At 41.5% G+C, this 13,297-nt stretch overlaps 1 protein-coding gene across 2 annotated transcripts in view; it reads right to left on the reverse strand.

The window, feature by feature from the left end:
• The window catches only part of ADCY7 (adenylate cyclase 7), a 175,487-nt gene that overhangs the window by 16,130 nt on the left and 146,060 nt on the right, over positions 1-13,297 (reverse strand). For both annotated transcript variants that reach the window (XM_077288219.1, XM_077288220.1), the window contains exons 13-26: positions 11,608-11,651; positions 10,786-10,866; positions 8,651-8,723; positions 8,412-8,509; positions 7,434-7,518; positions 7,217-7,354; positions 6,397-6,462; positions 6,096-6,259; positions 3,842-3,929; positions 2,787-2,945; positions 2,248-2,394; positions 2,047-2,154; positions 1,231-1,345; positions 771-895 (exon numbers count right to left, since the gene is read on the reverse strand). In XM_077288219.1, coding sequence (XP_077144334.1) covers positions 771-895; positions 1,231-1,345; positions 2,047-2,154; positions 2,248-2,394; positions 2,787-2,945; positions 3,842-3,929; positions 6,096-6,259; positions 6,397-6,462; positions 7,217-7,354; positions 7,434-7,518; positions 8,412-8,509; positions 8,651-8,723; positions 10,786-10,866; positions 11,608-11,651 — 1,491 coding nt within the window. The remainder of the gene's footprint in view (positions 1-770; positions 896-1,230; positions 1,346-2,046; positions 2,155-2,247; positions 2,395-2,786; positions 2,946-3,841; positions 3,930-6,095; positions 6,260-6,396; positions 6,463-7,216; positions 7,355-7,433; positions 7,519-8,411; positions 8,510-8,650; positions 8,724-10,785; positions 10,867-11,607; positions 11,652-13,297) is intronic.

The following is a 13,297-nucleotide window of genomic DNA, read 5'->3' on the forward strand; positions in this document are numbered from 1 at the left end:
TCACATCCATTGACTTGCATTGGCAAGTCTCATCCAAGAAATGCAGCAAATCTCAGCATGCTGCAATTTTTTTCTCAGTCTGATTTCAGCTGAAAAAAAAAAAAATCGCAGCTGAGATGTACCGTAACTCATTAAATAACATTGGTCCGAGTGCAATCCAAGCTGATGGTGACAGTGCAGCAGAGCTGGATAGGGATTTCACAAGTTACTGGGCAGGTAGTAAAAGTTGTGGGATTTTCCAACCATACAACCAATATGATAAGTAAATATAAATCTCTAAAACCAATAGGACGTGTCCATCATTCAAAGAATACTTAGTATGTGTATGTATGTTCTATAATTCCCCTTGCAGAAAAGAGCCCTGATTGGAGAGACAAAGGGAGAACCCTTCATCCTTGATTTGATACATAACCATTGCCTTGCTGTCTGCATCAGTTCACAACCTAAACCAGTCCCCTCTCCATCATTATGTGCTGCGATATCTGTATCACAAGGACAACAGGTTCTCTATTCCAGAATGCTATCCCAATATTGGGCATATTTCGGTCACACCTAGCTCCAGATGTGACAGTAATGCAGCCTGATACATTTTTTGTGGGTGTTTTGAAATACCATGTACCGTCCCATTCAAGCTTCTCTAAATAAAAAGGGGACTTTAATTTTGGGGGGTTAATTCTAATGAAGACTTCTACTAAAATGTATCCCGCTACATAACCCTGCATGATTTCCTGAGGAATACATAAAAAAAAAAATCAGACGAGATAAAGTACCTGGATTTTTCCCAATTCTCCTGTGCTCTCCATCCTACTGGCCACATTCACTGTGTTCCCCCAAATGTCATATTGTGGTTTTCTAGCTCCGATCACTCCAGCAATGACGGGTCCATGGTTTATCCCTAAACGATATAAAATCCGTTATGGTGGTCAATACCAGCAAAACTCAAGATCAGTCAATGCATCTAAAAAGAATTACTTAAGAAAAATCATACAACAAAACAATTAAAAATGCACTCCTCCTCATTTTACTGTGCACACAGCCTAGTAAAATATATGCAAAGCATCCCTGGTATTGTCAACAGCATGTTATTATGTACTGTGATATATAGAGGCTGTAGAGACAAAAAAAAAGTCCAAAAACTAAAAAAAAAAACTCAAAATGAAGGCATTTAGAAAGTGTCCATATTCATTGTCATGTTACTTCTCTTTCTACACTCAGGTTTCCATAACTCACCTACACGCAGGCGAAAGTTATTAAAGGAATGTCTATTGATTCCGTCCAGTTTTTGCATAAGTGCCATGGCATATTCAAGTGTGATTCCTATTTGTGCGTTCTGCTTTTCCTGATCCTAGAGGACAGACGAAGAATGAACCCAGTCAACAGTATACAAATAGAAAACTACTTTAAAATTAAAAATCACCTTTTAAAGAAGTCCTTTCACCCTTTTTCATTGTTAAACTAGCTACATCATCATAAAGGGGCTGACGCATCGAATATAACCATTTTTCTTTTTTTTTTTTGCGTTCTCCGTACCAGAGATCTTGAATTCTAAGCTTTAGAGTGCCTAATATGCCAATTTACCAGTCAGCCAAGGTAGTGTTAGCCGAGCTTCTTTTCTGGAGGCATTTATGTTTTCGTCTGTATAATATTGCCCAATCATAAGCAGAGAGCAATATACAGGGGAAAATAGCAAATGTTTCGTGTATAACAAAGCTTCGACTAGGACGCGTAGAAGCCTTGTTATACATGAAACAGCCTTCATCCACAACACTGCTCACTTGATCTTTTATCCCTTTTATTCGATTCTCTATAAAAACGTGTTTTTTTATGGCATGGTGAGTGCCACCTATTTCTTTCTTTTTGGACTTTGCCAAATCATCACTCAGGTTGAGCACCACGATCTTCCTGTGGTCTGGCTTTTGTCTACACTCAATAGGTTTTTTGTTGGCGCCAAATCATTTTTTTCAAACAATCTGTACATGCCAATGTCCCTGAGATCGGCAGCATCAGAGCACAATTTATGGGAACAGGGACGCTGTAATAACATACCTGCTTATTTTCTTGTCCAGGGGCCACAGTTAGCCCTGTTGCTGCCATGTAAGTACTTCCAATTGTCTTTATTTTCTCCACACCACTGAATTTTGGTTTCATTAGAAGCTGGGAGGAAATGATGAAAAAAAAAAAAAAATCAATTACATATAAATCGATTGAAGTTCATGTTTTCAAAATTGATACCAAGACAATAAATACCTCATCAAAATCGGCGATAATCTCATTTAAAAGCCGCAGACACTCCAGGCCTTCCTTATTGACGTCACACTCCGTGTAGAAGACCTTAAACTCCGGCACCGAGGCGAACATCACACAGACACAGTCATACGACTGGTGGTACAGGTCCTGGCGGCAAAGGGTGCACCGTGAGCAGGGGTAGGGTCAATAATAAAGCATATAGTTCACTATTGGAATGGTCTTGGTAATAAGAGGTATTCCCAACTACCATGTAAGGGGTAAAATACAACTGTACTCAAAGGAGCAGATTCTGCAGTCTCCATACAGGTCAACCCATCAATAATTCGAGTGACCTTTGTTTGACGAAATCACTATCACTTTTCAGATGCTGCACTTCCATCATCACTCACGGAAAAATGTTAGCAAGAGGCAGAAAAATGCCAGTGTTTCTAAAAGTACGTTTAAAAAACTATATCTGACATTCTCTGGCCAATTTACAAATACTCAGCCATTTTTCCAGTAAAGTCACTTCCCAAAACATGTGGCCAATAAGTCTTTACCTCGTTCATCTTGTTGTCCACAATAAAATACGCAGCCACGTGTGCAGGAAGGACGTTTTCTAGAAGAAGACGATTCAGATTCTCCATTGTTTCAATCTCTTCATCCTCCTTCCTGAATTTCTCCTTCCATAAGCAATCTAGCCTAGAGTAATAGTCAACCTACAGACAGAGACATTAGTAAGGCTACCTAACCAGGATAATGACTTACCAGTAGATATAGTTCAGTGTCAAATAACGTACATCAATACAAGAAAACCCATCCTTCCACCCATGGGCTCTCGCTTGGCTGACAGCTTCTACCCACATACAAATGCAAGATCAGCTAGTCCGAGGATGCTCATGTTATCAATAAGACGCTCTTCTGGAGCTTATCTCTCTTCAAAACACAGGATCGGTATGTTGACATTCAACATTTTAGATCGTTCTTTCCCCTGAAATCAAGGGAACTCAGAGACACTTCAAATACACAGATGGTTGGCCAGTCCCGCCAAAGTTGTTGGGTTTGGCTCAGTCAAAGTGGAATACTATTCACATATTCCTCTCACTCTGGTGGCCTTGAGCCGTCCATGCATTAATATGTTTAGCCATTGAGTGGCCACAAGGTTATTTTGCCCTGCCGCAGGCATCATAGGGGGCAATGTTTGGCCAACATGGCTGCTACTGGTGATTAAAGCTGAACGACGTTAATCAGAGACGTTAATTTCTATTCAAAGCAACTGCATAACAGGAAGAACACCTTTCATTGGTGTAACAAAACATTTGTGGCATTTCTGCGCTATCATAATAGATTACATTTGTCTTACCTATATAGAAAAAGAAGCAGCATCCGTTCCAGGTGAAGATAGTGTCAAAAAAAGTCTTTATTCTGCCATCACATCATACTGATGTGATGGCAGAATAAATACTTTTTTTTTACACTATCTTCACCTGGAACGGATGCTGCTTCTTTTTCTATATTTGTGAGTATTGGTCCAGTGGGATCCATGGACTTTGAGCGTGCATCCTAGTCATCTAAGTGCTGTCGGTTGTTGCTTTTCTACATACATTTGTCTTACCTGTCTTGCCAGTAAGACCAGTGTCAAGTAGAATAAAGAAAGGTAAAAGCAGGACATCCTCTGCAGGTCCTTCATGACCCCGGCCGAACTGAAATTACAATGATAACATGCAAGAGAATGTTATGAACTCGGATACTGATGATCTATTAGCTGAAAGTTTCAGAAACAGCAAAAAATATATATATAGTCTACTTGTTTCCAACTGTAGCTCCACATTGCCGTCAATGGCAGCCAAGTATGATCCCCCCGGGACAGGCGACTATCTGATCTATAATATAGACTGTGCTGGTGGATTGGTGTAGATTGTCACATCTGGTGATAAATGCACTGTGTGCGGCTCACTCGAAAAGGGATGTGGCTTTAAAATGTGAAATCCAAACAATGGGTAAGGCTACTTTCACACATCAGGTTTTTGCCGTCAGGCCCAATCCGGCGAGTTTTGAGAAAAAATGGATCCGTTTTTTTTCCCCGACTGATCCGTTTTTTTCCGGATCCGTCCAGAATTTCTATTCCGGCGGACGGAGAAAACATCCATAGGAAAGTTTTTTCTGTCCAGCGAAAACTAACTCTCTCTCTCCGATAAACAATCCGGCCAAAAAAAGGATCCAGCACATCATTTTTTCACACTTTGCACAGGATCCGTTTTTGGCTAAAATAGATGGATTTTGCCTGAAGGCAAAAAACTGATGTGTGAAAGTAGCCTAAATGTACCAAATTCACTATCCATAAAAAGAGAAGACACCCCAACTCTCTATTGTGTCACATGAAACCCCCCTAAAGTGTTCCCATACAATCAACATTTTCCTGTTTCCGAAATCCTTCTCATAAACTTGGGAGTTTCTACTAAAAAAAAAAAAAAAAATCAGCAAAAAGACTGCGTGTGAACACACCTTTAGCCAGATACTGTCCAGTTTTCCAGTCGTTGCCTTCCTCAGGCTGCACACTCTTGTTTGATGGAATCGGTATTTGCACCAAACCACTTCCTTTCATGATTTTCATGGGATTTCTGCACAAACCTCAGCTGTACATAGTGCAAAACCATTACAAGATCTGGATTCCTGCACGTTTATTCAATATACTCACAAGTCTAAAATCCCAATTCAGCAGAAAACATTAAAAATGGAAGCACGCTTCACAAATGGCTTGATTTAGAATACACAACGCTTGCCCTAATGTCTAGATTGTGCAAGAGGTTTTTTTATGTTATCTGCTGAATTTGGATTTCCATCTTGTGAGTCTATTAAAATCAACCCTGCTGGAATCCGGATCTTGTAATGGTTTTGCACTATGTGCAGCTTCATCTTGTAGAACTGTGCTTTTGCTCAGAAATTCCCATGAAAATCCTCAAAGAAAGTGGAGTGGTGCAAAATCTGATTCCATCAAACAAGTGTGTGCTGAACGAGGAAGGCACAGACCAAAAAACTGTACCGGATCCATCTAAGAGCACGCCCAATTCAGGCAGATTCCACCTGGTAAGACAACTGAAAGTGCTAAAAAAAAAAAGAACAAAAAAATAAAAGATATCACTGCAATGTCAAAACGACTTGTTGTGCACATGTTCCATCTTTTGCAATGTTTTTTCCGAATCCGTGAAGCAGCTAAAAGAAATAACCAGTCCATTCTTCAGGCACTTGGAACCTGCCAATATTTTGTGTAAAAATTTTTTTTTTTTTTAGAAAAAAGGCGGATGGCAAAAACAAATAAAAAGACGCCAAACACACTTCAGGAAATACGCCGCCAATATTTTCCTGAAACATCTTCTGCTTCAAAAACTATGTGGGTATGCTAGTCTCTAAAAGACACAGTTTGCGCACACCCTTTTTCTCCAAGCGGAAAAAAAAAAGAAAGAAAAATACTGGTTGAACGAAGACTCTTCAGGAGGATTTCATGTGACAAAGGAGAGTGAGAAGGAGTCTTATTTTTCATAATTCCTGTTTTTGGAAATAAATTCTGGTTTCCGACCCAGACTGAGCCAGTTTCTGGCTGATAAACCTTCATACATATAGAATATTGTTTTACATTCATTATATAGCATGAGCCACTATGATAAGATTTCAGAATTTTCAGATAGTCAAATGGAAGAATACAAGGTCTAAATTTTGGACAATTAGTAAATCTGCCCCAGTTTAAGCAGGTGGCTTGTAAGGAAGCATGGACAGTTACACGGCTTGTAAGGAAGCATGGACAGTTACACAATGGACAGGAAAGGTTTACTCCCTTGAGGACTTAGTAGTAGAACCAAACGTCATGGTACCTGTTGGTGGGGAAGGCGCCCCTGAATATGTCTGCGTGCGTATGGAAGATGATCACATTGTACACAACGAAGGCAGCGGATAACAGGATCATCTTTAGCTCGAAGGACATCCGCAGAAATACAGAGCATGCAATGAAAGCCAAGATACAGCAGTATATATAATACTGGGGAAAAAGCAAAATGTACATATGTAACCAGAAACATCAGTTGTGACACTTTATTGTATTTTATTTATATATGTAGATAGATTTTTTTTTTTTACTCTCCATACACACAAATATTCCTAAATAATAAAACTCACCGGGATACTTTGACAATTGGTTTCTGCGCCCGACCTATTGCAGTTCTGCAGCGTCTCATCTAATGACTGGAAACATAAGAACTGTCAGCACCATGACATATTACCGCATGGGCACACAGAGGTTTTTTTTTTTTTGAGACTTTCAAAGTTTTTCAGGCAGAAACTGCCTTAGGAAATGTTGGAGAGGTTTTGGAGGAATGTCTCTTTTCCTAAAGCAGTTCTGAGAAGTTTTTTTTATTTTCCTGGAGAGTTCTTTGCCACCATTTGATTGAACAGTGCCCAGTTTGGAGAGTTTTTTTGCAGTATTTGCTTCAAAGCAGTGACTCGCACTTTCTTTTTTCCCCACCATGTGTTTTTCACAACTTCTTCAGGAAAAAAAAGCTAAAAAACACCTTAAATGAACAGCAAAGAAATGAATTGGAAGAGTTCTCCGGAGCTTTTGAAATAGTCTTTGAAACAGATAATGGAGAGAATCCACTCAAAAAAAAAATAACCTGCACAAAAAAGTTTGTGAACATAGCCTTAAGGGAATATTCACACATCATTTTTTTTCTTTTCTTTTTTCTTTTTTAAATAGCAGCAAATTAACCCATAAAGCTTAACGGAAGTATTCACACATCTGAATTGGTAGGTTGTGAGTGACCGTCTCGTCAGTATTTTGCACTAGTCGCCTCCGTCTTTATTAGGAGGGTTTCATCCTGCATTAGTTTCTGTCACCTGGGCAGGTACATACTGCTGCCCCTTTTGCGGTGTTAACGATCCATGTGAATGTGCCCTAAGAGTTATAATTCAGAATGACAGATTCCAGTAAACGTCTTACCAGGTTGAGAATGGCGATGACCAGCAGCGCTCCTACGGTCAGCCCAGATAACAGCACTCGCAGTAGCGGCTTAGTCTCCACAGTTTCAGCCGCTGAACTCAGGACATGCGACATCGGGGAGCTCTCTCCACAGAAACGCTGACAAATACAGAGACGGGGATTACTACCACAGAGCCGCAAACCTGCAGATCTTATATTTCCTTACAAGAGAGCTCACCACGGCCTTGTCTGCATAGCAGATCAGCAGCACGCAAAGAACCAATACACACACCGCAGCAAATGTGACACCCAGCTTCACACTCCTGGAAGGAAACGTAAAGGAGGTCAGTGCAAGCAGGTGTCCTCTCTATAAACCAAGGAGGAACCAATATTAATGAAGAAAACACTTGTTGAAGGGTTATTCGCTATATAAGGAATAATGATAACTTTCTCATATACTCCACATGAAAAGGCCAGAAGTATGTGTACGCCCCTCCTAAACGAGGCCACACGTTTCAGCCGTACGTTTTTTCAGACAACTTCTTTAAGGCTAGTGGTCCTCAGGCCACAACGCTGTAAATGTGTGGCACAGGATGGGGCAGGCACAAGAGCTGCATCGTCCGCAGCAGGAGTCGGCTGCAGTGACCATGATCAGAGAGGACTCCAATCCCGGCTTGTTTAACCCCCTACATACTGTAACCTACAACAAGGAAGGAGGAACCTACTGGCACACCAATTACACAATGATAAGCTTACAACGCAACCGGGGCCTCATTAAGGCTTCCTTCACTGTGATCATGTACTATAGAATCAGAGACTAATCTGATACCTGTCAATTGTAACTGTCCGGCATAATTCAGTGCAATACACAGGAATCGCAGTTCATCATATCAGTGATTAAGCAATTACATGGTTAAAGCCCCTATTGGGGTTAAAGAAAATACAAAAAAAAAAAAAGGTAAATAAAAAATTAAGACAATAAAAATAAAGAAAAATAAATTGGCTTGGCAGCAATCGTAACACACACCACAATATTAGTCTTTATAAAGACAGACTCCTGCGCTTAAAGACTCTGTGCCGCTGTGTATTGTAAATGCATGCCCATTCATTGTGCAGCACCCAGGGCTGATCAGCAGATCGCTGGGGACATTTTTTATTTGTCCCAACCCCTTTAACTGTAAATAGTAACATCAGTAAAAACAGTGAGCGCACGGACCTCGGCATAACCAAAATCTGTACTAAGAATATGCAGAGAAACACCACACTGGCACACAGGAAATAGTTTCTGGTCTTCGGTATCCTGATGGTGCGATACTAAAAAAAAAAAAAAAAAAAAAAGAATAGTCAGTAAAAATTTGTCTAAACTGATTTTCATAACTAAAAAAAAAGCAACAAAACATGTAAGATGGTTATATCTGCATTATAAGGTAATAAGGAATTTTAAATTCCTCCTACCTCTTTTTCCAGACCTTCAGCAGTGAAAAAAAGTAGAAATGCATAAAAGTCATCAGATTTTCCAAACCAGGGCCTGAAAGAAAACACAGCCAAGAATAACAACACATCAGATGTGGAGCACAGGAGTATAATGCTCTGTTCACTCCCCAGAAGAATCACCTACACAATACTCCTAAGGCATCTGAGCAGCTCAGATATGTTAGAAAGCCCTGATCATGGGGTATAGGCACAGAAATGTGTGGGAGAGATTTTCAGTAACAGAAATGTCTGCAAAATTTGCTTCATATGGAGATTGGAGAAGGAATATGGAGAAGGATTTTTGTCTGTGTCTTTTCTACATTTGACTACGGGGTTATTAATGGGTCGTTTCTTATTTACGCTGTCAGTGAACATAAAAGAGCTGACATTAACCCCAATACTATTACCCTACTTGCCACCGCACCAGGGCAAGTGGGAAGAGCGGAGGCTAAGCATTAGAATTGCCGCATCTAATGGATGAGCCATTTCTGGGGCGGCTGAAGGGTGATGTTCGTAGTCTGGAAAGGGGGCCAATATCCATGGCCCCGTCCCAGCCTATCAATATCAGCCCGAAATGTCTATTTAGCCTTTGCTGGTTAGTAAATATAGCGGGGACCCCACATATTGTTTGGGAGGGATCCCCCTATAATAACCAGTAAAAGTTACGAAAACAGCTGTGAGCGGATATTAATAGGCTGGGAAGCTTCATGGCTATTGGCTCCTTCCCAGAGTATTAAAACCAACCTGGGCTGTCAGCTTTCCCTCAACTTGTTAAAAACTTAAGGTTGACTCTATGCTGTTGTTTTTTATTTATTTACTTACCGTATTTATTATACGTGTGATACACAGATGGCAGTGCTGACTACAAGGCTCATCAGCGTCGCATGCTCTCACCGACCGCAGTGAGACCAGGCGACAATGATGAGAGCTGCATTCAGCAACCCATGCTTCAGAACAGCATTAACTGTACTGCTTTTCCCAGGCACTGGTACATGTCAGGCTGATGTGGAACATAGATGTCACACATATGTAACACACGGACACAGTTAGCACCTGTACTGGTTTTTCCAGTACCGGAAATATCAGGACAAGTGAAAGAGGCCGAAATCTTTGTTAGCGAGTACATATCCTTTGAGAGATAATCTATCCACCTCACAGGTAAACAACAAAACCACTTGGAAAATAGTGCCATAGTCCAATAATCATGCAATTTATAGACAAAGTTTATTAGAATAAATATAAAACAAAGAACATGGACAGCAGAAAAGGGATGTGTGACAACATACCACATGGAGACTAGGAGGGAGGTAATGATCCCCAGATAAAAATCAATAAGCGGTGCCATAAGGCACATCATACACAGTGCATGGGAAGTTCGCATAAATACTAGAAAAGGTGTCTTAGGTGCAGTTTTACAGTATTAGTGGTTTTTGGGAGGTGGGTCAGAGAAGCAGTCAGCATATGGAATGACCACCATTTGCCTCATGCAGTGCAGCACATCTCCTTTGCGTAGAGTTGATCTGTTTGTTCATTGTTGGTCCTCTCATCTTCAATGACTGCAAAGTTGCTGGATATTGGCAGGAACGTGAACATGCTGTTGTTTACATCAAATCCAGAGCGTCCCAAACATGCTCAATGGGTGACAGGTCTGGTGAGTATGCTGGCCATGAAAGAACTTCACAGCCATTGAAGCGGAGAGGACCAACAGTACACGGGCCACAATCAACAACCTGATCAACTCTATGCAAAGGAGAGGTGTAGCTCTGCAGGAGGCAAATGGTGGTCACACTAGATAATGACTGGTTTTCTGATCCTCCCACCACTGTAAAACTGCACATTGCAGAGTGGCCTTTTAGGGTGGCAGCCTAAGGCACCCGTGCAATAAAAAGGTGTCTAACCATCATCTGGATATGTCACACCTGTGACATGGATGGATGGTCTCGGCAAAGGTGAAGGGCTCGCTATCACAGATTTACACAAATTTGTGAACAGCCTAACCTCAAAGAATATATTTTGGTTTCTGCCAGGAACAGAAGTCCTTGGGGCGAGATGATAATGTATGGCTTATGTAAGGGCAGGGGTGTGTTTTACTGTTCTAAAAAAAAAAAGGAACTTACTTAACTGAACTGAGCCCATCGATTGTGTTCAGCATCCGTTCCTGAAGCTCTTCCTCCTGATTACGCTTTTGTGACACAGTCCTAAATTAAGAACAATCGGGCATTATTATAGGAATATGCATATTTTTTCTTATCACCCCATAATACTGTTATAATATTTCTACTGTCTACTGTGTCCATCTTTGTCAATTCTTTCCTTCCTTATAGTCTGGGGGTAGACTAACAAAGGGGTCTGTTGCTGGTAGGCCATTAATGTATACACTGTGCCAAGAAAGGAACCCAACTGTGAACCCCAAGAAACCTTGGTCCCCACATCAGTTAGTTATTTATCAGCAAGTAATCGTAGATGAAATTCAGACCTTGGGAAAGATTTACCAATCTGGTCTAGTATATAGACAACACAGACTGTAGCATCTCAGGATGCAGCGCACGTTACAGGGGCTCATACTGGCTCACTATAAGGGTCTTTCTCACGCCTCTCGCACACTGTGAGGTGATCGTGGTCGGTCTACACTTACCTGCTGGGATACATGTGTAATATCAGCTATCATTACAACAGGGCACATGTCCCAGCAGATAGGAGTAATTGCGACATCATCAACGCTGGACAATTCCTTTAATAAACGTGGCGCAGAATTCTGCCTCAAAATAGAAAATCTCCAAAACACAAAGGGTGAAATCCAACAGCAGAAAAGAGGTTCCATAAACATCAAAAACTTTCTTCAGTTAGATTAAAAATATTCCATATAGGCGTTACCCCCAGCCCCATGCTTTCTCTTACTCTAGATCCACAAACGATAAAAAATAAATCCTAACTCATACCTTTCGGTATGAACCTGGCGTCCAAAGGTTTGCAGAGCAATTTCCTACAAAAGCAAGCAAAGTATCCAGTTAATGTTTTTGTGTGGTCATATACAATAAATGAAACGTTAAAAATTAAAACACCAAATATATTTACTGGTGGTTTAAATAAACAAATTCACAAATCTATATAATTATAATTATATAATTTTAATTTAATTAATTATAAAAAATATAATTACTTTCAGCTAACTGAGATCTAGGTGCAGTATTCTGTAGTCTGCTCAAGATTTGTTTACTGCTGGATAATAGTAGATCCCTGGTGGTGTAGGGTAGTGAAGGTGTTAAGTTCGAACCCCTGATGGTCTAGGTATAGTAATGTTGTGAATACCAGTACGACTGATGGTCAAAAGCAGTGAAGGAATTAATGCCAACATCCCTGGTGATCAAGAGTATTGTCCAGATTAATGCCAACACCCCAGGTGATCTAGGGTAGTGTCCAGATTAATGCCAACACCCCTGGTGATCTAGGGCAGTGTCCAGATTAATGCCAACACCCCTAGTGATCTAGAGCAGTGTCCAGATTAATGCCAACATCCCTGGTGATCTAGGGCAGTGTCCAGATTACTGCCAACATCCCTGGTAATCTAGGGTAGTGTCCAGATTACAGCCAACATCCCTGGTAATCTAGGGTAGTGTCCAGATTACTGCCAACATCCCTGGTAATCTAGGGTAGTGTCCAGATTAATGCCAACACCCCTGGTAATCTAGGGTAGTGTCAAGATTAATGCCAACACCCCTGGTAATCTAGGGTAGTGTCCAGATTGCTGCCAACATCCCTGGTGATCTAGGGCAGTGTCCACATTACTGCCAACATCCCTGGTAATCTAGGGTAGTGTCCAGATCACTGCCAACATCCCTGGTGATCAAGGGTAGTGTCCAGATTACTGCCAACACCCCTGGTGATCTAGGGCAGTGTCCAGATTACTGCCAACATCCCTGGTAATCTAGGGTAGTGTCAAGATTAATGCCAACATCCCTGGTGATCTAGGGTAGTGTCCACATTACTGCCAACATCCCTGGTAATCTAGGGTAGTGTCCAGATTAATGCCAACATCCCTGGTAATCTAGGGTAGTGTCCAGATCACTGCCAACATCCCTGGTGATCTAGGGTAGTGTCCAGATTACTGCCAACATCCCTGGTGATCTAGGGCAGTGTCCATATTACTGCCAACATCCCTGGTAATCTAGGGTAGTGTCCAGATTAATGCCAATGCAGCGCCCCAGAGTCCTGGTCGTTGCAGTGCTGTGGCTCCGCCACTAAGGGGAGCTATGGTACGTTTGATGGCACTGAAGGAGTTCATCTGATCAGGTATCACAGACACCAATACATTTCACAGTCGGGCCTCCGGGGGGAGCTAAGGGTTCTATTCACTAGGCCACTCCCCACCATAGTGGGTAAACTGGGGGTCAGGCAGGAAGTTAGATCAGAAAGCTGACTGGGTTGGAACCAGGCAACACCTTGTGGCAGAAGGTGTTGTGGGGGAAGATACAGTAGGGTCTCTGTCAGGGGTGGGATCCTGACAGAGGCTTGGCAACTAGAGCGAACGTAACGGGACCGTGCCTGCTCAGGATAGCGGCGGTGCCCAAGGAAGGATCAGAAGCGAGATAGATTGTGCTGAGTGAGAAACGAGATCAAGCAATAAGGAGA

Source organism: Ranitomeya variabilis, chromosome 2 (genome assembly GCF_051348905.1).
Source record: "Ranitomeya variabilis isolate aRanVar5 chromosome 2, aRanVar5.hap1, whole genome shotgun sequence".
Classification (NCBI taxonomy): Eukaryota; Metazoa; Chordata; class Amphibia; order Anura; family Dendrobatidae; genus Ranitomeya; species Ranitomeya variabilis.